Source organism: Oryctolagus cuniculus, chromosome 18 (genome assembly GCF_051225735.1).
Source record: "Oryctolagus cuniculus isolate XC-2025 breed Fujian yellow rabbit chromosome 18, ASM5122573v1, whole genome shotgun sequence".
Classification (NCBI taxonomy): Eukaryota; Metazoa; Chordata; class Mammalia; order Lagomorpha; family Leporidae; genus Oryctolagus; species Oryctolagus cuniculus.
In genome coordinates, this window is record NC_142884.1 from 18,271,445 (window position 1) to 18,296,813 (window position 25,369).

The 25,369-nt window shown below is 44.4% G+C and overlaps 2 protein-coding genes and 1 long non-coding RNA gene across 6 annotated transcripts in view; 1 reads left to right on the forward strand and 2 right to left on the reverse strand.

Annotated features, from left to right (window-relative positions):
* Positions 1 to 1,595: 1,595 nt before the first annotated feature.
* LOC103348440 (uncharacterized) lies at positions 1,596 to 24,742 on the reverse strand. Its single transcript, XR_016224664.1, has 5 exons — positions 24,675 to 24,742; positions 23,991 to 24,459; positions 23,317 to 23,896; positions 16,439 to 16,552; positions 1,596 to 2,818 (listed from the first exon to the last, which is right to left on the reverse strand). It is a non-coding gene; the product is annotated as an uncharacterized LOC103348440 (long non-coding RNA).
* LOC100352574 (large ribosomal subunit protein eL38) lies at positions 9,311 to 9,627 on the reverse strand. Its single transcript, XM_089319321.1, has one exon. The coding sequence runs from the start codon at positions 9,580 to 9,582 to the stop codon at positions 9,370 to 9,372; it is 213 nt and encodes a 70-aa protein (XP_089175447.1). The 5' UTR covers positions 9,583 to 9,627; the 3' UTR covers positions 9,311 to 9,369.
* Positions 23,822 to 25,369, forward strand: part of LOC100346786 (uncharacterized) — a 51,615-nt gene continuing 50,067 nt past the window's right edge. Inside the window, exon 1 of one of the 4 annotated variants that reach the window (XM_008257202.4) lies at positions 23,822 to 23,957. The gene's annotated coding sequence lies outside the window, so the exon portion shown is untranslated. Of the gene's footprint in view, positions 23,958 to 23,982; positions 24,228 to 25,369 lie in introns of those variants that run through there. The other 3 variants (XM_008257203.5, XM_002711481.6, XM_089319259.1) reach the window with 3 other exon arrangements.

Genomic DNA, 25,369 nt, shown 5'->3' on the forward strand with positions numbered 1-25,369 from the left:
TCTGGAGGAGACATAGTTCACAGCCCATAATAATCTTAGATGCATTTTGGGGCAGGTCCTATAACTTTATAAAGAATCTTTCTTAAATACAGAAAGTTCTCTGATCATTTTTTGTCAAGAGATCAGTTTCTTAGTTAAATTTAAATGTCCATTTTACTAATTAAAATATTCTTTGTGGGATGGGCACTGTGGTGCAATGAGTTAAGCTGTTGCTGGGGATGCCCGCATCACATATCAGAAGTGCCTGGTTGCACCAGTTTTCACCCCTACCCACAGTGTACAAGAGTTCCCTTTTCAGCGCTGTGGTGTAGCAGGTTAAACCTCTGCTGGCAGTGCCGGCATCTCATATGTGCTCTGCTTCATGTCCTGGCTGCTGTTATCACAATCCAGCCCTCTGCTAATGGCCTGGGAAAGCAGTTGAAGATAGCCCAAGTGCTTGGGCCCCTGCACTCACTTTGGAGACCTGGAAGAAGCTCCTGACTCCTGGCTTCAGATCGGCCCAGCTCCAGCCGTTGCAACTCTTTGGGGGGTGAACCAGAGAATGGAAGACCTCTCTCTTTCTGTCTCTCCCTCTACCTTTAGCTCTGCCTCTCAAATAAATAAATATGTCTTTAAAAAGAGAGAGAGAGACATCCCTTTTCTCCATACCATTACTGAGACTTGTTTTCTCTTGTCTTTTTTAATAATAGCCATCCTGGCCCTTACCTATTATGTGTTTGTTTTCTTTTGTTTGCCCTTCCAAGTACAGGAAACACAGTTCTCATTGTCCCAAAACTCTTTTAGGACACTATGCTTTGGTTTTGGTGGCAACCTAACTTCCTGATCATAGAAATTTTATTTTCTTCCTTCATTCCCTTCTTCCTCCTTTTTTTACTTTTCTCTCCCTCCCTCCCTCCCTCCCTTTCTTTCTTTGCTTTCTTTCTCTCCTTCCTTCCTTTTCTTCTGTCTTTTGATTTATTTTATTCATTTGAAAGGCATAGTGACAGAGAGAGGGAGAGATAGGGATCTTCCATCTGCTGGTTCACTCCCCAAAATGGCTGCAACAGCCAGGGCTGGACCAGGCTGAAGCCAGGAGCCAGGTGGCAGGGCTCCATGTACTTGGGCCATTTTCTGCTGCTTTCTCAAGTGCATCAGCCAGGAGTTGGTTTGGAAGCAGAGCAGCCAGATCTTGGTCCAGTGCTCTGATGTAGGACCCTGGCAGTACAGGAGGCCTCTTAATCTGATGTACCCCAAGGCCAGCTCCAGAAGTCTCTTTCTAAATATCCTTTATCCCAATTTCCAGTTTCGCAGTTGTCCTTAAAGAGGGATTGAGACTAAAAGGAGAAAGTTAGTTTCTTTTCAGATATTTTGCAAGTCTTAAATAGGTAAACAGACCCTAAGTTTTGAAGGCCAGTAGCCAGGCATTTTTATTTTGTTTTTCTCTTTTTGGCCTCATCCAAACTGGAGACAGAAAAATGCTCATTTTTACTACCTTTTTACAAAATGAAACTTAGACATACCATTAGAAAAGAATTTCAGTACAGTACGCAGGTCGTATACAGAAATCAATGGAGTTTACATACACAGACACTCATGACATACAATAAGAGACTCCATTTCTCAACCTAGGAAGAACTTTAATAAGTATCTGCAATATTTGGGGAAAAAAACAAGAGCTCTTCAGGGGTATGATAGCAAACACAAATAAATGGAATTTTAAACTTGCATAATAAAAAATTCAAAACTCGTTGACTCATAATTCAATAAAAATACCCAATGAGATCTTCTTGAAGTAAATGAGCAAATTCTAATGTCTAAATGGGAAAGCAAACAAGTGAGAATAGCCAGAAAAGTCCTTTAAATGGAGGATAATAGGAGTAAAAGCAAGCCAATCAAGCAGTAAAATGTGTCATAAAATTGCATGATATGATTTGAACATGATTCAGGATAATAGGTGGGTTAGTGACAATAAATAGAATCTCAGAGATGGTTTGAAACACATAGTACATGCTAAGTGAGATTTTATATATATTCCTGAACTGTTCATTTTTTATTTTGTGGATATTTTACTAAAATTCATAATACTTGGTAGATGTAGATTTTTACACATAAAAGGATGACACCTCTCCATGTATTAATATGGAACCATTCTATGAAGTATTAGGATGTGAAAATAGTAAGATGAAAAAGTATCTATATATGTAAATATCTGACATCCACAAATACACAGATACGTACTCTCAAAATCCATTTGCTTTGGCTGCTAGAAGAACTTCAGGGCTATGAGATATGCTTAAGAGATGCCCACCATTTTCCTCCTTTTGAACGTATTATTCCATGGGAAAACGTTGCTGCATTTTAGTAGAGCCAAAAGAATTGCTGATGGAAGGTTGTTGGATGTAAGAGAAAGAGGAGTCGAGAATCACTTCCAGTTTTCTAACTTGACATTCAGTCAATTGAGTTACCACTTTTTTGAGATGTGAGACAGCAAGTGGAGAAAAGGTTTGAAGGTAGGTGAATTCAAGAGTGGTTTCAGGCTGGCGCCGCGGCTCACTAGACTAATCCTCCGCCTTGCGGCGCCGGCACACCAGGTTCTAGTCCTGGTCGGGGCGCCGGATTCTGTCCCGGTTGCTCCTCTTCCAGGCCAGCTCTCTGCTGTGCAGTGGAGGATGGCCCAAGTGCTTGGGCCCTGCACCCCATGGGAGACCAGGAGAAGCACCTGGCTCCTGCCATCGGATCAGCGCGGTGCGCCAGCTGCAGCGCGTGCACTGTGGCCATTGGAGGGTGGACCAACGGCAAAAGGAAGACCTTTTTCTCTCTCTCTCACTATCCACTCTGCCTGTCAAAAAAAAAGAAAGAGTGGTTTTGGACATATTGTGTTTGTGGTGATTGTTAGGCATCCAAATGTAAAAGTTAATGAGTTGTTTGTCTTTATGACTCTGAATTTTCTTTTTTTTTTTAAAGAGAGTTTAATATATGTATGTTTATTCATAATTAACCCATGATTAATTATACATAATTAGGAGGTACACTGTGATATTTCAATGTATGTATACAATGTGGAATAAGATTAATTAGCATTTCTATCAGCTCAAACATTTATCATTTCTTTGTGTTGGGAACATTCAGAATCCTCTTTAATAGCTACTTTGAGACACACAATTAACTAATTGAAAACAGCTGGGCATTTAGGAGGTCAACCTCGATGTGCCGCAGAACATTAGAAGTTACTCTTCCCATCCAACTGCACCCTTGTACCTATTAACCATCTTCCCCACTCCCCTTTCCAGTTTCTGGCAGTCACTATTCTATACTTTTACTTCCATGAGATCAACCTTTTAAGCTTTCACACGTAAGTGGGAACATGTGGTAATTGGCTTTCTGTGTCTGACTTGTTTGACTTAATGCAATGCTAGAAATAGAAATGAGAGGACTGTTCTTTTTCATGACTGAGTATTATCCCATTGTGGATATGAAAGCACATGTTCTTTAGCTCTCCATCCATCAATGGGACACCTACGTTTATTCCATACTGAAGGGCCGAAGTGCCTCCATTTTGAAAAACAGCCTCCATTATGAGAGCAGGGCCCGAGTTCCCATAAAGGCAAGCATTTCGGGGAAACTGAAACTTACAAAGGGCAGTTCAGTGGCGATTACCAAAGAAGGTAATTCCCTGAACCCAAGCCAACCAGAGACCATCCCAACCGACTAAGAGCAACTTGTTAGAGCCCCGTCCAATCAGTCAAAGCCCTGTACTGTAAGCCCCCGCTGATGTAACCTTGTGGATTTTCCCTTTAAAAACATCCCGGAACAAAGCTCAGGGCCTTTTTCCTTCCTCCACTGTGCTGGTTGGATGGATGAGGGCCCTGCTACGGCTTGTACTCCCGAATAAAACCTTGCTTTTGCATTTCGGTGTGATCGACTCCCTGGGAGTCTCTACGGGGATCCAGCGATCTGGGCACAACAATACGACTGGATTTTCAAATGAAGTGCAGGCTAGAGAGTAAATGTGAGAATCATGAGTAATATAGATGGTATTGAAAACTGTATATGACAGAATGAGAACATTAGAGAGTGGGTACAATTGACATAGAGAAGGGTTTTATTATGTCCTGATCAGGAATGTGTACTTTCACTTTATTTTTAAGTTTTTATTTATTTTATTTATGTGAAAGGCAAAAAGATAGCCTGTCAGGAAGTTACTCTTCCCATCCAACTGCACCCAGGTACCTATTAACCATCTTCCCCACTCCCCTTTCCAGTTTCCCATTCTCTAGTTGACCTCCTAAATGCCCAAAGCAGCTGGTACTGGGCCAGGCTGAAACTAGATACAGAGAACTCAGCCCTGGTCTCTCACATCAGGGGCAGGAACCCAAGTGTTTGGGCCATTACCTGCTATCTCCCAGGGTGCATATTAGCAGGAAGCTAGAATTGGGAATAGAGCTCACTCTCAAACTCAGGCACTCCAATTTGGAATGAGGGCATTCCAAGCCGCATCTTAACCACAAAGCTGAATGTGTGCCCCTGTACTTTTACTTTAAAAATTTCCTGTTAATAATATACTTGGGGGGTCAGTGCTGTGGTGTAGCGGGTAAAAGCTACTGCCTGCAGTGCCAGCATCCCATATGGGTGCTGGTTCGAGTCCCAACTGCTCCACTTCTGATCCAGCTCTCTGCTGTGGCCTGGGAAAGCAGTAGAAGATGGCCCAAGACTTTGGGCCCTTGCACCTGCGTGGGAGACCCGGAAGAAGCTCCTGGCTCCTGCCTTCGGATCAGCACAGCTCCGGCCGTCGCGACCGATTGAGGAGTGAACCAACTGGAAGACCTCTCTCTCTCTAACTTTGACTTTCAAATAATATAAAATAAAGTTCAAATAATGGTAAAATGACAACTATACATATGTACATTAAAGGCTTCATTGAATTATAGTTTAAACATAATAAAGTATATTTTTAAGGTACACAATTAGATGGTTTTTGGTATATTTACAGAGTGGTGTCGGTATTGTCATAGTCTAATTTTAGAACATTTCTTACATTCCCCAAAGAAACTTTGTACCCAATAGTAGTTCTGTCCTCTTTCTCTCCTCCCCACTAATTCCAGACTTTCTGTCTCTGTGGTGTGCCTATATAGAAAGGATAGTGCAATATGTGGTCTCTGTGACTGACTTGTTTACTTAGCATAGTATTTCAAGGTTCATGTGTTGTGGTAAGTACCACTAGTTCCCTTTTATGACCAAGTAATGTTCCTCATTTTAGGGCTTGTTTAGCCATTCATCAATCAATAGACATTGGGTTCTTTTTACCTTTTGACTATTAAGAATAATGCTGCTGGGGCCGGCGCCGCAGCTCAATAGGCTAATCCTCCGCCTGCAGCGCTGGAATCCCATATGGTCCCCTGGTACTAGTCCTGGTTGCTCCTCTTCCAGTCCAGCTCTCTTCTGTGGCCCTGGAGGGCAGTGGAGGATGGCCCAAGTGCTTGGGCCCTGCACCCGCATGGGAGACCAGGAAGAAGCACCTGGCTCCTGGCTTCGGTGAACCAATGGAAGGAAGACCTTTCTCTCTGTCTCTCCCTCACTGTCTGTAACTCTATCTGTCAAATAAATAAAATAATCTTTAAAAAAAGAATAATGCTGCTGTGAACATTTATGTACACATTTATGCGTAATTATTTGTTATAAATTTTCTTGGATATATACCTAGGAACTGAATTGCCGAGTCATGTTAGTTTTGCAGTACCACTTGTTCGAAAGACTGTCCTGCGAAGCATTACCTTGGCACTTTTATAAAGAATGAACGAACTGGATGTACATGTGATGGTTTATTTCTGGCTGTTTATTCCATTCTGTGGACATGTATTACCCTATGTATCATAGGTTCCGCATCCAGAGATTTAACCCACTGTGGATGCAAACTGTTTGAAAACAATAATTGCAACTATACTGAACATATGCAGCTTTTTTCTTTGTTCTTATTCCTTAAACAACAAATAATATAACAACTTCTGAGGCAACATTTATAACATATTTGACATTACAAGTAATATAGAGATGATGTATAGTATATAGGAGGATATATGTAGGTTATATGCAAATATTTGTGTACTTTCAATATAAAGGACTTGAATATCCACAGATTTTGGTATCATCGGGGTCCTGGAACCAGTCTCCCTGGGATTCCAAAGGATGACTATACATCTCTCCTTAAGCCTGAATCATAGTTTGATTACTGTAACTTTAGAGTAAGTTTTATAATTAGGATTTGTGAACCCTTATACTTTGTTCTTTATTTTCAAGATTTATTTTTGGCTGTTTGGGGTCCCTTAAAGATTCTATATGAATTTTAGGATGAGTTTTCTATTTCCTCAACAAAAACCCAATTGTGGGGCAGGCATGTGGTACAGATGTTAAGGGGCACCTTTGGATACCCACATCACATATTGGAGTGCCTGGGGCTGAGTCCTGGCCTTTTTACTGATTCCATCTCCCTGCTACTGCACACCCTGGGAGGCAGCAGTGATAGGTCAAGTAGTTGGATATCTGCTCCCCATGTGGGAGACCCACATTGAATTTCTGGCTCCCAGCTTTGGCCTGGGCAGTCTTCACTTTTGTGGACAGTGAACCTTTCTTTGCCTTTCAGATAAAATATATGTTTAAAAAATACCACTGAGATTTTGAGATATTGCATTGAGATCAATGGATCCCTATGAGTAATACTATCATCTAAACAATATAGAGTTTGCTATTCCATGATGACATAATAGCTTTCTATTTATTTATGGCATTTATTTTTTCATAAAACATGTTTTCTTAAAAGATTTATTTTACTTATTTGAAAGGCAGAGTTACAAAGAGAGGGAAAGACAGACAGAGAGCTGGTTCACTCCCCAAATGGCTGCAATGACTGGGGCTGGACCAGGCCAAAGCCAGAAACCAGGAGCTTCTGGGTCTCCCACATGGGTGTAGGGGTTCAAGCACTTGGGCCATCCTCCACTGCTTTCCTAGGTGCATTAGCAGGGAGCTGGATCAGAAGTGGAGCAGCTGGGACCAAGAGCCTATATGGGATGCCAGTGCTGCAGGCCGGGGCCTTAACCCACTGCTCCATAGCACAGGCCCCTAAAATATTTTCTTTTTTTTTATAAGATTTATTTTATTTATTTGAAAGGCAGAGTTACAGAGAGAGGTAGAGATAGAGATCTTCCATCCACTGGTTCACTCCCCAGATGGCCGCAAGGACCAGAGCTGTGCCCATCCAAAGCCAGGAGCCAGGAGCTTCCTCCGTGTCTCCCACGTGGGTGCAGGGGCCCAAGGACTTGGGCCATCTTCAACTGCCATAGCAGAGAGCTGGATTGGAAGAGGAGCAGCCGGGACTAGATCCGGCGTCCATATAGGATGCCAGTGCTTCAGGCCAGGGCCTTAACCCACTGTGCCACAGCTTCGGCCCTAAAATGTTTTATTTTCATGTCATTATAAATGAAATTGTTTTCTTAATTTCCTTTCTACATTGTTCATTTGTAGTATATATGATATTTCCATGTTGATTTTATATCATAAACTTTGATGAATTCCTTTAACAGGTTTCTTTTTTGTGGAATCTCTCGAGTTTACTTTATATGATATTTTGTCTACAACAGTAATTTTACTTCCTACTTTCCTGTTTAGATTTCTTACTTCTTTTGCTTGTTGAAGTGCTATGGCTAGAACTTCCAGTACTTTATTTAAAGTGCCCAAAGTGGCCATTCTTGCCTTGTTCCTGATCTTAGAGGAAAATCTTCATTCAATCTTTTTCCATTAGGTATGATGTTACTTGTGAGTTTTTAAATATATGGCTTTCAGTATGTTGGGGTATTTTCCTTCAATTCATAGTTTGCTGTTTTCTATCAGGAAGTGTTTTGAATTATGTCAGCTACTTTTTCTATGTCAACTGGGATTATTGTGTGCTTTATTTCTTTTTGTAAAAGTGTTATATTATTATTTTGATTTTCATATATTGAGCTATCCTTTATCCTATCTTCCAAGAATAACTCCCAATTATTAAATTAGGTTTATTAGTATTTTATTGAGTATCTGCATTAATAGCTAATGGGATATTTAGTGTTCTGATGACATCTCTGACTTTGGTATCTGTATAGTGTTCATGTCATAAAATGAGTTAAGAACTATTCCTTCTTTTCAGTTTTTTGAAAGATTTTGAGGGTGATTGGTGGATTTTTTTAAAGATTGATTTATTTATTTGAAAGTCAGAGTTACACAGAGAGAGGAGAGGCAGAGAGAGAGAGAGAGAGAGAGAAAGAGAGAGAGGTCTTCCATCCACTGGTTCACTCCTCAATTGGCCACAACAGCCAGAGCTGAACAGCCTATCTGAAGCCAGGAGCCAATAGCTTCTTCCGGGTTTCCTACGTGGGTGCAGGGATCCAAGGACTTGGGCCATCTTCCACTGCTTTCCCAGGCCATAGCAGAGAGCTGGAGCAGCTGGTTTTTTTTTTTTTTTTTTAATTTTTTATTTATTTATTTATTTTTTTGACAGGCAGAGTGGACAGTGAGAGAGAGAGACAGAGAGAAAGGTCTTCCTTTGCCGTTGGTTCACCCTCCAATGGCCGCCGCGGCGCACCGCGCTGATCCGATGGCAAGAGCCAGGTGCTTTTCCTGGTCTCCCATGGGGTGCAGGGCCCAAGCACCTGGGCCATCCTCCACTGCACTGCTGGGCCACAGCAGAGAGCTGGCCTGGAATAGGGGCAACCGGGACAGAATCCAGTGCCCCGACCGGGACTAGAACCTGGGGTGCCAGCGCCGCACGGCGGAGGATTAGCCTAGTGAGCTGCAGCGTCGGCCACAGCTAGGTTTTGAACCGGTGCCCATATGGGATGCGGGTGCTTCAGGCCAGGGCATTAACCCACTGTGCTACAGCGCTGGCCCTCCCCCCCCTTTTTTTTTTTAATTTGAAGGGCTGAGTTACAGAGAGGCAGAGAATGAGAGAGGGAGAGAGAGAAATAAGTAAGGTTGTCACTTGCAGTGCCGGTATCCCATATGGGCTCCGGTTCGAGTCCCAGCTGCTCCACTTTCAAACCAACTCTCTGCTATGGCCTGAGAAAGCATTGGAGGATGGACCAAGTGCTTGGGGCCCTGCACCCACATGGGAAAATCTGGAGAAAGCTCCAGGCTGTTGACTTTGGATCTGCTTAGCTTCGGCCATTGCAGCCAGTAGGGGAGTGAACCAGAGGATGGAAGACCTCTTTCTCTGCCTCTCCTTCTCTCTCTCTGTGTAACTCTGACTTTCAAATAAATAAATAAATCTTTAAAAATATATTAAAGCCAAGAGGTTAAAAAGAAAGGATTTTTTTTTTTTTTTTTTGCGCTTTAACACTTTAATGCAGTTCCAGCCGCTTCTCCGGTTCATTTCAGCTCCTTCACGGCCAGGCCTGGGGGCAGGGACTGCTTCAGCTTCTCGGCCTTCTCCTTGTCCGTGATGACCAGCGTGTAGAGGTAGCGGCTGCAGCGCACCTTGAACTTCACGTTGTCCTTGTTCTTCTTGATATTGACGGACTTGGCATCCTTCCGCCGGGCCGTGAGCAGGAAGTCCTTGATCTCCTCGATTTTCCGGGGCATGGCGACCAGGCCGTGGACCAGCACCCACTTCGCCGGAACACCGCCGGGAAGCGACTCACGGCAGCAGCGAGAAGGGAGAGAGGCGGAAAAGAAAAGAAAGGATTCTTAACACCTTCCTGACATAAACTACACATAGTAGATTGTCATAACCAAATGACAGAAAAAGCCCAAAAAACAAACAAAAAACTTCTACAAGGACATCTGCTCAGAAACTGTGTATTCAACCTTTGACTAATGTCACCATGGTTATTAATCATTGTGGTCAAACACTGTTTCAGAATATTTGACGTGATCCTCAAGTTTGCCTTCAACTTTCCCTTGCGTCATCTGTTCAAATGTGCTTGCTGTTTATAGTAAGGCAAGCACACTCCCGTTAATAACTATTGCTTGGCTGTTTGTATTCAGGTTGACACCGAAGCACAAGCACGCTCTGAGGCCGTGAACAGCAGCAGACGCACTCCCACCGGCAGTAAAGGGTCACGCACCACCGGCCGGCGGTCAGGGCCCAAGGCAGCCCCTGCTTTAGCCTCCCGGACTCCGCTCTGTGCTCCCCACCCACCAGCCAGAATTTCCACACCTGGGGGCTGAGATCTGGAGGACCCCGTCCCACACTGCCGGGCTCCAGGGCCACACTACAAGGCCCAGGAGTCCCCACGGCGGAACCGGCGTGGCGTGGCCGCCAGACGGGATTTTTCCCGGGAACGCACGCGAAGCGCCGCGTGGCACGGACTCCGCGACCATCGCTGCCCCCTGAGAATCCCGGGCCCTCCGGGAACTCCACCGGGCTGCGGTTGTGACGTCACCGCCGACTCTGTTGTGATGTCATTGGCGCGTGAGCGTTTCTAGAAGGCCGCGGTTTGGGGTGCCCTCGGCCGTGAGCGGGGGCGAGGTGGTCTCCACGGCGACGCTATCCCAGCGGGGAAGGCAGGTGAGTCCCGGGCTGCAGATTCCAGGGAAACGGTGTTCCAGGCCACAGACTTGGGGTCCGAGAGTTTTAGAGGCAGAAGCAGCCTTAAGTTTTAGAGTTGAGAAGAGGGGGAGACTGTGCTAAGATCCCGGTCTTTCCCCGCAGGAATCCTCACCCGGAGACCTCTGTGGGGCTCCTGTGTCTCCGATCTTGTTCTGTGCGGACCGCACTGCTCTGGTCTCTTCTCTCACTCGCTTTAAGTGTCGTCTTCAACTCACGGTGAACGCAGATTTTTTTTTTTCTTAAGATTTATTTAACTACTTCAAAGTCAGAGTTACACAGAAAGGAAGAGAGGAGGAGAGGCGGAGAGAGGGAGGTCTTCCATCCGCTGGTTTATTCCCCAGTTGGCGGCAATGGCCGGAGCTGAGCCGATCCAAAGCCACGAGCCAGGAGCCTCCTCCGGGTCTCCCACGCGGGTGCAGTTGGGCCATCTTCCACTGCCCTCCCAGGCCTCAGCAGAGAGCTGGATGGGAAGTGGAGCAGCCGGGTCTCGAACCGGCACCCATATGGAATGCAGCTTCAGGCTAGGGTGTTAATTAATGCATCCACCACAGCGCCAGCCCCGCAAAGATTTATTTATTTGAAAGTCAGAGTTACAGAGAGACAGAGAGGGAGAGACACACACAATCTTCCATACACTGGTTCATACCTCAAATGGCTACATGGCTGGGGCAGGGTTGGTCTGAAGCCGGGAGCTTCTTCCGGGTTTCCTTGTGGGTGCAGGGGCCCAAGGACTTGGGCCATCTTCTCTTTTTTTTTAAATCTTTTTTAAAGAAAACTTTTATTTAATAAATATAAATTTCGAAAGTACAACTTTTGGATTATAGTTGTTTTACCCTCCCCCAATAACCACCTCCCAGCCGTAAACCATCCCATCTCCTTCGTACTCCCTCTCCCATCCCATTCTTCATTAAGATTCATTTTAAATTATCTTTGTATACAGAAGATCAACTTAGTATATACTAAGTAAAGATTTTAACAGTTTGCACCCAGACACACAAAGTATAAAGGACTGTTTGAAGACTAGTTTTACTGTTAATTCTCATAGTACAACACATTATGGACAGAGACCCTACATGGGGCGTAAGTGCACAGTGACTCCTGTTGTTGATTTAACAATCGACACTCTTATTTATGACATCAGTAATCACCCGATGCTCTTGTCATGAGCTGTCAAGGCTATGGAAGCCTCTTGAGTTCACGAACTTCAGCCTTATTTAGACAAGCCCACAATTGAAGTGGAAGTTCTTTCTTCCCTTCAGAGAAAGGTACCTCCTTCTTTGACGGCCTGTTCTTTTCACTGGGATCTCACTCACAGAGATCTTTCATTTAGGTAATTTTTTGCCATAGTGTCTTGGCTTTTCATGCCTGAGAAATTCTCATGGGCTTTTTAGCCAGATCTGAATACCTTAAGGGCTGATTCTGAGGCCAGAGTGCTGTTTAGGGCATTTGCCATTCTATGAGTCTGCTGTGTATGCTGCTTCCCAAAGTTGGATTGTTCTCTCCTTTTTAATTCTTTTTTTTATTTTTAAATTTTTTTCAGGCAGAGTTAGACAGTGAGAGAGAGAGAGAGAGACAGAGAGAAAGGTCTTCCTTTTCCCATTGGTTCACCCCCCAAGTGGCCGCTATGGCCAGCGTGTTGTGGCCTGCATGCTGCGCCTATCCGAAGCCAGGAGCCAGGTGCTTCCTCCTGGTCTCCACTGTGGGTGCAGGGCCCAAGGACCTGGGCCATGCTCCACTGCACTCCCAGGCCACAGCAGCGAGCTGGACTGGAAGAGGAGCAACCTGGACAGAATCTGGGGCCCCAACCAGGACTAGAACCCTGGGTGCCAGCGCCACCAAGCAGAGGATTAGCCTAGTGAGTCGCCGTGCCAGCCTCCTTTTTAGTTCTGTCAATTATTTTTAGCAGATACTGGTCTTATTTATGTGATCCTTTTGACACTTAATCCTATCTTTATGATCAATGATAAACTTAAAATCTTTATGATCAATTATGAACTCAAATTGATCACTTTAACTAGTAAGATGACATTGGTACCTGCCAACTTAATGGGATTTGAAGTCCCATGGCATGTTTCTAACTTTCCCATTAGGCTCTTGCTTTCTCAGACCATTAGAGGGAGCTGGATCAGAAGAGCAGCAACCAGGACCCAAACCCACGCCCATATGGGATGCTGGTGTTGCAGGCCGCAGCTTAACCTGCTACTCCACAATGCTGCCCCTGGCGAAAGCCTTTTAATTAAGGCTGTACACTTAGTCTTTTTTTATTCCCCAGGATGACACTGTAAAGTCTTTATTGTAGTATTTTCTACTCATTTTTAATATTCACAAAATAATCTTCTCGGTAGGTAAAATGTTCAGAAGGGTATACACTTCTCACCCCTAGCCTACCCAGCCAGATAACTGTCTCACTCCAAAAGCAGTGAATTTTACTAGTTTTTGTTTTGAGCTTTTTCTTTTTTGTTTTGTATTTTCTTATCTTAAGGGAAATTCTGTACATTTATTGTAGGCTGTGTATACCTTATATGAAATGCTTGGGATTAGAAGTGTTTTGGATTTCACATTTTTTCAGGTTTTTGAATATTTTCATATATAGAGTGAGGTAACTTGGGGGTAGGAACCAAATCTAAATACAGAATTCATTTGTTTCACAAACACCTTATACACATATTCTTAAGGTAATTTATTCAAAATTTAAATGGCTTGACGTTTTTCACTTGAAGCATTTTATTGGTGCTCAAAAAAGTCTCAGATTTTCAGAATAAGAGATCTTCAACCTGTGTGGTGTTGTTTTTCAAGCTGTGGGATTGTCACCTAATCTGTTGTGTGTTAAAATTGATTTACTGAGCCCTAATCAAGATTTTCATTATCTTTTTATAGTGAAAAATTCAAACATGTGTACAAATAAAATGGTAATGAACCCCCATGTCACTCCCTTGCCCAGCTTCACTGATTTACTCATGGCCAATCTTCTTTTATAAATTTGCCTATCTCAGGATTCTTTTGAAGCAATTACAATATGTCATACCATTTCATCTATAGATATTTAAATATGCATGTGAATGATAGTCTTTTAAAAAACCTAACCACAATGTCATTATTAGCTCTTTAATAAAAAATACATTCTTTTAATAGAATCAGATATGTAGTTAGTACTCAGATTTTCCCACAGGGCAGGCAACTGTTTTTATATTAAAGTTTCTTTGTCTAGGTCCAAAAAAGATCCATATATTATCATTGTTTGATAAATCTTATAATCTATGAAGTCTGTAGTTTCTTTTTTTTTTCAAAAAAAAAAAAAAGCTTATTTATTTATTTATTTGAGAGGTAGAGTTACAGACAGTGAGAGGGAGAGACAGAGAGAAAGGTCTTCTTTCCATTGGTTCATTCCCCAAATGGCTCCAACTATTGGAGCTGTGCCTATCTGAAGCCAGAAGCCAGGTGCTTCTTCCTGGTCTCCCATGGAGTGCAGGGCCCAAGCACTTGGGCCACCCTCCACTGCCTTCCTGGGCCACAGCACAGAGCTGGATTGGAAGAGGAGCAGCCGGGACTAGAACTGGTACCCATATGGGATGCTGGCGCCGCAGTCAATTAACCTACTGCGCCACGGCGCTGGCCCCAGAAATCTGTAGTTTCTTACCTCATTCTCTCTCCCTCTCCCATCTTCCTTTTTATTTGCAAAGTATTTGTTGAAGAAACTGGGTGATCTATCCTATAGAATTTTGCATGGTTTGTATTTCACCATCAGTAAAATGATGGCATGATATTATTAAACCACTCCTCCCTCTCTTCTCTAGGTAAAGCTAGAGATTTGATCAGGTGCAGGCTTATTTTCTTCTTCCATCCCTTCCTCTGTTCCTTCCTTCCTTCCTCCTTTCCTTCCTTTTTCTGTAATTTAGCAAATGATTCCATAGACAGTAATGTATACTTCCAACAGGAGGCACATAATGTCTGCTTATCTCAATGTTCATTCCCTAAATGGAATGTTTCCATGAAGTATAAATTCTCTTCAGCACCTGATTTTTTATTTTAAGGTGTAGATTGTTCAAGGGGAGCAGAACAAATTCTTTCTCTTAACAGTTTTCAAGAAGAAGAAATAATGAATATTGACATAAATGTCTTTTCTCATGGATCAATAAATTTTTAAAGTTATAATAGAGGATTTCATATATTTTAGGTATTTTAGTTTATTGTACTTGTTATCTTTATGTATACTTAAATTATTGTTGTCTCATATATGACCACTTAGAGCCTTTTGAGGCTGGCTCATGGACCCTTTTGACTTAATCCTAGCTTGTAACAGCCCCCACTTAGCACTAAATTTGGAAACCAGAACTGAATTCAGATCTCCCACATTGGTGGCAGGAACCCAGTTACTAGAACCATAACCACTGGCAGTCCTAGGGTCTGCATTAGTGGGAAGCTGGAATCAGGAGGCATAACCAGTTACCAAATACAGGTTCTCCGATGTAGGATGGGGGCATCCTAAACAGCATCTTAAAAAAGAAAAAATTGAGGGGCTGGTGCTGTGGCATAGCAGGTAAAGCCACCGCCTGCAGTGCCAGCAACCCATACAGGCGCTGGTTTGAGACCTGGCTACTCCACTTCCTATCTAGCTCTCTGCTGTGGCCTGGGAAAGCTGTGGCCTTGGGCCGCTGCACATGCATGGGAGACCCGAAAGAAGCTCCTGGCTCCTGGTTTTGGATCACCCCAGCTCTAGCCATTGTAGCCACTTGGGGAGTGAACCAGCAGATGGAACCTCTCTCTCTCTCTCTAACTGCCATTCAAATAGAATAAGTAAATCTTTTTTAAAAAATTATTTGAAAGGCAGAGTTAGAGAGAGATTGATTGCATTGGTTGATCACTGGTTCACTCCTCCAAGTGGTTGCAATGGCCAGGGCTGGGCCAGGCCAAAGCCAGTAGCCAGGAACTCCATCCAGTTCTCCATATAGATGGCAGGGCCCCAAGCACTTGGGCCATCATTCTGCTACTGTCCCAAACACATCAGCAGGGAGGTGGATCAGAAGCAGAGTAGTTGGGATGGGAACCAGCATCCATATGGGATACTGGTATCATAGGATACTGGTGTCCCAAGTGGCAGCTTAACCTACTACACCACAAAGCTAGCCTTCCTCTGGGTAGTTTTAATATGCATTTCTTTTATAAGCAGAGTTGAGTATGTTTTCATATTATTAAAAGCCAGTTACATTATAGTCCGTCTTTATATAGAGTTAGTAGTCCTTTTTTAGAAAAAATAGCCTAGTCCATTTTTAGAAGCTGTTTATATATTTGGTGTATTGCATTTTTGTGAGTTTCTCCTGATTTGTCTTTATACTTTATTGTGTTTTTGACAACGTAATGGATTGGATTTCATCATGATTAAGAAAGTTTTTCCTGGGCCCAGAGCCATGGCTCACTTGGTTAATCCTCTGCCTGTGGCGCCGGCATCCCATATGGGCACCAGGTTCTAGTCCTGGTTGCTCCTCTTCCAGTCCAGGTCTCTGCTGTGGCCCTGGAGGGCAGTGGAGGATGGCCCAAGTGCTTGGGCCCTGCACCAGCATGGGATACCAGGAGGAAGCACCTGGCTCCTGGCTTTGGATCGGTGCAGCGCACCAGCTGTAGCGGTCATTTGGGGGGTGAATCAATGGAAGGAAGACCTTTCTCTCTGTCTCTCTCTCTCTCTAACTCTGCCTCTCAAAAAAAAGAAAAAAAAAGAAAAGAAAAACTTTACATCAAGAATGTGGAAAGGCCTTTATCTGAGGCTCACAACTTACTATTAGAGAGTTCATGTTGCTGCAACCCCTATGAATGTAAGTAATGTAGAAAAACCTTTATTTGTATTTCACAACTTATTATCAAAGAGTTCATTTATCATAGGAGAATACTTACGAATGTAGAGTGTGGAATGGCCTTTATCTGTCGCTCTCATGTTACTTGGCTTCAAAGAATTCATGCAATGTATGTGGAAAGGGCAGTTTTCATGGTTCAACCTGCAGAGAAACCCTGAAGTGTAAAAAATGGTACACTGCATTCATGACTCCCAACTTACTGAACATCAGACTTCATACAGGAGAAAAGCCCTATGTATGTAAGAAATGTGGGAAAGCCTTGAGCCGTGGTTCACAGCTTACTCTCCATCCCAGATCTCATAATGGCGAAAAACCCATAAATGTAAAGATTGAATGATGTCCTTTATTTGTGGCTCACAACATTGGATCCTTACAGATGGGAAACCACAGAAATGTAACCACCGTGGAAAGACTTATAGCCTCCAACTTATTCAACATCAGAGGATTCATACTGGTGAGAAACCGTGGGAATGTCAGGAACGTGGGAAATCATTTACTTGTGGCTCCCAACTTACTGAATATTTTAAAAATTCATACTTTTGTGAAAATTCTTTATATTTGGCGTATGGAAAGCTGGGAAAGGACAGAGATTTTTAAATATGTGAGGCCATTCTGTTGTTAAAACCTGCCCTCATGAAAAACTTTTTAAGACTATTTAAGCACTGTGGTATAGCTGGTAAAGCCTCTGCCTGCAGTGCCGGCATCCCATATGGGTGCTGGTTCTAGTCCCGGCTGCTCCACTTCTGATCCAGCTCTCTGCTGTGGCCTGGAAAAGCAGTAGAAGATGGCCCAAGTTCTTGGGCCCCTGCACCCACATGGGAGACCCGGAGGAAGCTCCTGGCTCCTGGCTTCAGATTGGTGCTGCTCTGGCCATTGTGGCCAACTGGCGAGTGAACCAGCGGATGGAAGACACCCCCCCCCCCGCTTCTTCTCTCTCTAACTCTTTTAAATAAACTCTTTGTAATATTAAAAAAAAAGATTTATTTGAAAGGCAGAGAGACCTTCCACACACTGGTTCATTCCCCCAAATGCCTGCAACTGCAGGACAGGGCCAGGAACTTCATCTGTATCTCCTACCTGAGCTGACATCTGCTGCTTCCCAAGCACATTAGCAGGAAACTGCACCGGGACCAGAGCAGCAGGAACTGCACCCGGCCATCTGATAAGGGATGTAGGTGTCCCACCAGTGGATTAATCTGTGCCTGAGAGGATGGCTCGAGGCCTTGGGCCCCTCCACCCATGTGGGAGACAGGGATGGAGTTCCACGCTTCTGGCTTTGGCCTGCCCAGCCCCGATGATTGTGGCCATTTGGGAAGTGAATGAGTGGATGAAAGAGCTCTCTGTTTCACTCTCTGTAACTCTCTCTTTCAAGTAAGTATTTAAAAAAAAAAGAAGAAGAACTGGCCGGTGCCGCGGCTCACTAGGCTAATCCTCCGCCTAGCGGCGCCGGCACACCGGGTTCTAGTCCCGGTTGGGGCGCCGGATTCTGTTCCGGTTGCCCCTCTTCCAGGCCAGCCCTCTGCTGTGGCCCGGGAGTGCAGTGGAGGATGGCCCAGGTGCTTGGGCCCTGCACCCCATGGGAGACCAGGAAAAGCACCTGGCTCCTGGCTCCTGCCATCGGATCAGCGCGGTGCGCCGGCCGCAGCGCACCGGCCGCGGCGGCCATTGGAGGGTGAACCAACGGCAAAAGGAAGACCTTTCTCTCTGTCTCTCTCTCTCTCACTGTCCACTCTGCCTGTCAAAAAAAAAAAAAAAGAAGAAGAAGAAAACTAACTTATATGGTATCTATCTAGCTATATCAGTGATCACTTAAAATATTGGCAGAATTCACCTGTGATGCCATCAGGTCCTAGGTTTTTCTTTGTTGAGAGATTTTTTATTACTGGTCTTTACTCATGAATAATCACATTTTGTTTCTTCATGATTCTGTCTTGGTAGTTTTATGTTATAGAAATATATCCATTTCATCTAGATTCTTCTTTCAATTAGTTGGCCTATAATTATTTCTAGTAGTCTGTTGTGATCTTTGGTTATTCTATGATGTCCATTAATTTATTTTTTAAAAACTATTTATTTATTCTGAAAGAGTTACAGAGAGAGATCGATCTTCCATTCACTGGTTCACTCCCCAGGTGGCCACAACAGCCAGGCTGAAACCAGGAGCTTCATCTGGGTCTCCCACATGGGTGGCAGGGGCCCAAGCAGTTGGGCCATCTTTTGCTGCTTTTCCCGAAAATATCTTAGAAGATTAAAGAGTAGAAAAGCTAAGATTTATGAGTATAAGGATTTTTGAGAGCTTTTAATGTGACTTTTCACAGTGTAGAAATCAAGTAAAAAGATTAAAAAAGGACAAATGACTAGATGCAAATATGAGATTATATACACTCAGAATTTATCTAGGATGACAACAGAGTAAAATGATTGAGCAAATCATCAGAAAACAAGTCATGAAATTAAACATGGTAGAGTCAACAACACGCATTTATATTTACTCAGAAAATTGCATAGATTCCCTCTGTGTAACTGTGTCAAATAAATAAATAAATATTAAAAAATTGAAAAAAAAAAGAAAATTCCATAGAATAACAGAAGAAAAAAAATAAGGACAATCAGAAAAAATCTAATATATGAGCTGTCATTTTCAAAAGCTGGAAAATTGAGGGAGGATTGTTCATAATAAAACTGATGAAAATATAATAAAGAAGAAAATTATTTATTCAACAAAATGCAGAAAGTCTCAAAAATGGGGCTACAATGCTGCCTGGGGCCTCTATATTCTATTACCGGAGTGTCCGTGTTTGAGTCCCAGCTCTGCTTCTGATTCCAGCTTCCCACTCATGCACACCTTGGCAATCAGCAGGTGATGTCTCAAGTAGGTTGGGTCCCTGCCACCCATGCAGAAGCCCCAGATGGAGTTCCTGGCTCCTGGCTTCAGCCTGGTTCAGCCTGCACTGTTGTGCACATTTGGCGGGAGTAGAACCAGCAGATGTAGTATCTCTATGTCTCTCATTTCTCTGACTTTCAATAAAATAATTTTAAATGGTAGAAATAAATATAAATATATCAGTAAGTGGCTAGACAAATATGCAAAATATAACAAACCTATTTTCAAGATATATTAAAGAAGTGTAGAAAGGCTGAACATGAGAGGACAAAAAGCTCCTTGGTGTAGCTTTATTTACATGATATTATATTGAGATAAATTAGATCTTACATAAAGGTATTATAAAGTGATCATTAACTACAAATGATAAAACATTCAATTCTCCATTAAGATATAAAAAGTATAAACTTACAGTTAGTAAAACATATTTCTGGTCGGCGCCACGGCTCACTAGGCTAATCCTCCACCTAGTGGCGCCGGCACACCGGGTTCTAGTCCCGGTCGGGGCGCCGGATTCTTTCCCGGTTGCCCCTCTTCCAGGCCAGCTCTCTGCTGTGGCCAAGGAGTGCAGTGGAGGATGGCCCAAGTGCTTGGGCTCTGCACCCCATGGGAGACCAGGAGAAGCACCTGGCTCCTGGCTTCGGATCAGCGCGGTGCGCCGGCTGCAGCGTGCCAGCCATCGCGGCCATTGGAGGGTGAACCAATGGCAAAAGGAAGACCTTTCTGTCTCTCTCTCTCACTATGCACTCTGCCTGTCAAAAAATAAATAAATAAATAAATAAATAAAATAAAATTAAAAAAAACATATTTCTATGTGTAAGCCAAAGTTAATATTTTTTTTTAAATTTATTTGACAGAGTTATAGACAGTGAGAGAGACAGAAAGGTCTCCTTCCGTTGGTTCACCCCTCAAATGCTGTGGCCGATGCTGTGCCGATCCGAAGCCAGGAGCCAGGTGCTTCTTCCTGGTCTCCCATGCGGGTGCAGGGGCCCAAGCACTTGGGCCATCCTCCACTGCCTTCCCAGGCTACAGCAGAGAGCTGGACTGGAAAATGAGCAACTGGGACTAAAACCCGGTGCCCATATAGGATGCCAGTGCCACAGGTGGAGGATTAACCAAGTGAGCCACGGCGCCGGCCCACTTTATAGATATTTAATGTATTGTATGCAGTGAATAAGACACAAAGACACACTGAAACTCATAATAATAAAATACATATTGGGCCATAAAGCAAACATCAAAAAAATTTCAAAGAACTGGTTTCATATAGACTACCTGCACTGACCACAAGAACAATTGTGTTACATGTAAGTCATCAAAGGATAATTATGGGGAGAAAAAAACCCTATATGCTTAAGAAACATAATTCCATCCATGAGTAAAATAAATCATAGAAGAAATATTTAAAACTGAATGGTAAGATTAGTGTATATCAGAAATTATAGAATGCAGTTAAAGTAATACCTAGGGGAAAATTATAAGTTTATATTAGATGTATAAAAAATAATTACTTAAGCATTCAGCTTAAAATATGAGAAAACTGGCAAAAATAAACCCAAAGAATATAAAAGCAAGGAAATCAGAAAGATAAAAAAGAAAAAAAAAATGTAAAGAGGGGGCAAGCCTTTAGTCCAGCAGCTCGAATGCTACCTGGGGCATGTGTACCCTAGGGTCAAGTCCTGAGTCTGCTGCGGACTCCAGCTTCCTTCTACTGCACACCCTCAGAAGCAGCAGGTGATGGCTCAAGTAGTTGGGTTCTTGCCACTCAAGTGGTAGACCCAGATTGCATTCTGGCCTCCTGGCTTGGGCCTGGCCCAGCCTCAGCTGTTACCAGCATTTGGGGAATGAACAAGAGGATGGAAGACCTCAGTTTCCCTCCCTTTCAAATAAATGGTTTAAAAGATTTACTTATTTATTTGAAAGCAGCTGCAGCTGGGCCAGACTGAAGCCAGGAACAGAGAATTCCATCCAGGTCTCCCACCTGGGTAGCAGGAACTCAAGTACTTTAGCCATCGTGATGTGCTCAGGATGCTGACATTGACAGGAGTTTGATGTGCATCGCTGTATAAAACATACACTCTTTACATTAATTATATCATGTGGTATGCTAAAAGTAAATCCTCAGTTTCTGCAGTCTGTATTTCTAAGAGTGTTGCCCTTTTATTTCTTTGTGAATCTCGTAAACTGTATAATTTCTTTTTCAAATGTATCAACATATATGAATTACCACAAGTTTAACAAATAACAAGAAGCCCATGCACATGGAAGCTACTCAGCTCAGGTTAACAATTCCTGTTTTTCACTTTTTAAAAAAATTAATTAATTTGAGAGGCAAAGTTACAGATAGAGAGAGAGACAGAGAAGTCTTCCATCCACTGGTTCACTCCCCAAATGGCCACAATGGCTGGAGCTGGGCTGATCCAAAGCAAGGAGCCAGAAGCTGCTTCCAGGTCTCCCACATGGATGCAGAGGCCCAAGCACTTGGGACATCCTCCACTGCTCTCCCAGGCCATTAGCTGAGAGCTGGATAGGAAGAGGAGCAGCCGGGACACCAACCAGCACCCATAGGGGATGCCAGCACTTCAGGCAAAGGCTTAGCCTACTATGCCACAGCGCAGGCCCCTGTTTTCCATTTTTAAATCAATAGATTCCTTTTTCTTGCACGTATTCGTCACTGCTATTCAAAAGCCAAGAGATTACCCAGAACCAGATAGGGGAGGCTTGAGATTAATGCACCCAGTCCAGTCTGAAACCAGAGTACACCTACCATCTCTTAATAAAAAACAGAACAGTTTACATCTCCCATATATACTGCCATAATTCTTGCTCTACTTTCATTCAGTGCAATTTTTATTTCACATAGCCGTTTCTTATTATGAACACAGGTTCATTTACTTAACAATTCCAGTCACCAACTTGTTTCTCTCATCACATTATAGGGAAGAAAACAAAATATTTGGGATATGGTCTTGAAAGAGCAAATTTTATGTCCCCCCCCCCCCCCGCCCCCGGAAGGAGTAGTGGTGAAATTAAAACGCTTACCTCCTCTGTGCTGGAGGTTCACAAGTTTGTAATTATTAAAAAATAAAAAAAGTGTCCATGATATCTTGGAGTAAGAGAAGATGGTTCAGGTTTCAGACAAACTGTACAGCCTTAAATTCCTTTCTCGGTGAGCTGAGGTTCGCTCATCAGAAAATGGGGTCAAGGGTGGCTGTTTGGCCTTGCGGTTAAGACGCGACGCCCAAGTCCTGAATCTGAGTCTCTGGGTTCCATCCCTGGCTCCTGATTCCAGCTTCCTGCCAGTGCTGCCCCTGAAAAGCAGCTGTGATGGCTTAAGTGACTGTCTCCTGCCCCTACCTGGGTGACCTGGATTGTGTTCCAGCTCCTGGCTTAGGTCCAGCCCACCACCACCTTGGCAGCATCTGGGGAGTGAACCATTGCTTTGGAGTTGTCTGTAGGCCTCTCAAACAAAATTTAAAAAAACAGAAAATGGAAACAGTGTTTTTCCTAGAATTCAGGAAATCTAATGATGTACACTCCTTTGAAGTATGTTTATTTTTTCTCATTTTATTTTACTAGTCAGTGGTCTCTCAACATTACCCCTGTAATGTCCTTATAATAAAAAATAATGGATGTCCACTTTTGGAGTCCGGTGGCAGAGAAAAAAGTTACCCTAGGATTGACTTTGAAATCTTTATAAAAAGAAAAAAAAACTCTTGATTTTGCATTCGTCCCCATAAGATATATATTTGATCAAAAAAAAAAAAAAAGTTATGTCCACATTACTTGTCAGATAAACTGACTAACCTCTTCAGATCATCAAAATGAATATCCAAGGAAGAAATAACTTGACCTTAGGTTTTTTCACTGAACACAGGCTAGTAAAATCCCTATAGAAAAGCCCATTTATAAACACAAATCATCACCATTATGGACAAAAACCAGAGATACACAGACCCTTCTCAACCACAGCAGCAGACACTTCCCGCAATATTACAAAATGCCATGACCATGCAGCTTCAAGTTCAACTCACCCCACACCCAAGGGCAGGAAGAATGACGCTCGTACAGAAACACGACGATGCACCGGGCACTGAAGACACCCCCACCCCGCAAGCCTTCAACGTCTCGCGCGGCCACCCGGCCCGCCCCCCAAGATCCCAGCCAGGCATCCGCAGGAGCCCAGGCAGTTCGCAGGCCCCAGCCGCTCGAAGCCCCAGCTTCGGCTGGGAGACCGCATCTCCCCGCGGGCGCGTCCCGGGTCCCACCCTCCTCATGCTGAGGAAGACTCTGGGTCCACTCAGCGCTCACTCCAGGGCTCGGCCACTCAGACTGAGCGTCTGACGCCTGCGCACTGCGCGCCGGCGGGCACTCCCGGACATCTCGAGGCGCGGGGGCTTCACGCACGCGGGTTCCAGCCGCCCAGCGCACCAACCCGGCAAAGTGCGTGCACCCGGCCTCCCAGTGTACGGGCCCGCCTCGGCGCTGGACTACATTTCCCAGAAGCGCCGGGTACGGCACGCGGCTGCGTTTCCGTTTCTGCGAGTTTGGGCGTCCAGGCGTCAGGAGAGGACCGCAACCGAGGAGGAGATTGGCAGCCGCTGGGCGGGCGAACTAGAACCGGGCTTCGAATCTGGGCGCCAGGTCGTGGGTCCTGAAGCGCACTTCGGCTGAGGTTAGCGCGTGCGGAGTGCCAGGGCGGAAGTACGCGGGGCCGGCGTCGCGGGCATGACGTGTGCGGCGGCGTCGTCTCCCGCGGCGTCGGTGCCTGTGGAGAACTGGGCATGTGCGGCGGTGGTTTTGTGTACGAGCGTTTGGGAGGCTGTGAGCAGGTTGTGCCTCTGAGGGTGTGTGTGACCGTGTGCTGACGTGACGGCGGACGGGCTTCCGTGGCCGTGTGGCTGTGTAGCCACGTGTGTAGCTGGAGTTTGCTGGTGACTGTGAGGTGGGCGACACCTGTCGTGACAGGGTGGTTGGGCGTGCTCGGGTCCCTTGGAGGTTGTGGATGTGCCTGGTGTCTTGTGCATGACCGGGACTTGCCTGTGCACGACAGTGTATCTGTGACACGGTGTGACTGCGTGTTGCTTCGATCTGGCACATGAATGTATTTCACTGTCAGGTTGGTCGGTTGTGTGTGTGCTCTGTGCACCACTGTGCGAGTTCGTGTGTTTGCACTACTAGGGGAAGACAGTAAAAGCGCACTGAGAAAAGGCGTTTTGGCCGGCGTGTGTCCCTGCCAGGGTGCTTGAATGTTTGGGTGTACGGCCTGTGCGTGGTGGGTTTTAAGATTAGGTGGTCCAGCGGTGTAGCATTACTGATGGTTGTGGTTTTGCCCATGTGATTGAAAATGCGATTGTCTGTGACTTCGTGTGGTCAAGTGTGTACTTTGTACTCGCTGAGCCTGCGGACGTTTCGTGGGGTACCAGGGTAAAATTTGGTTTCGGTGTTTCTGGAGGTCATCCTGGAGCTGATTCGCATGTGGCTTTTGCTCCTCTGAGGACTTCAAAGTTTTGACCACAGTGGCTGCCCGTTCACACACATAGGCTGTGCCTCATTTATGTATCTTTCCTCGGTTCACCTTGAAATTGTAGCTGTAGGTTTGCTGCTGCTTCCTGGTGGCCTCTCACCGTATAGACTTTTTTTTTTTTTTAAGATTTTATTTATTTATTTGAGAGGTAGAGTTACAGACAACGAGAGAGAGAGACAGAAAGGTCTTCCATCCGCTGGTTCACTCCCCAAATGGCTGCCACGACCGGAGCTGCGCCGATCCGAAGCCGGGGCCAGGAGCCTTCCCCACCATATAGCCTTAAGGGAACTGGATGCAGAGAAGTAGCAGAAAGGAAAGAAGTCAAATTTGAGCCTCTGAGTGAAGAATAGTTATATCCAAGCCACAGAACTGGTTTTGAGATGAGAAGTTTAGAGTTGATAGCTCCTTCAATATAGGCCATTTGGGAATGTAATGGGGTTCCAGGAGTGGAAATACTTCCAGAGGGAGTGCTGTAGGTGCCAGGTACCCACTTTAGAACTTGTACCACTCCACGGCAGGGCTCTGTCTCCATAAATAGCTTTGAATTCAGAAATAAATTC

Bases quoted from the DNA above. Each gene is read 5' to 3' on its own strand.
- LOC100352574 (XM_089319321.1), bottom strand. From the start codon at position 9,582: ATGCCCCGGAAAATCGAGGAGATCAAGGACTTCCTGCTCACGGCCCGG.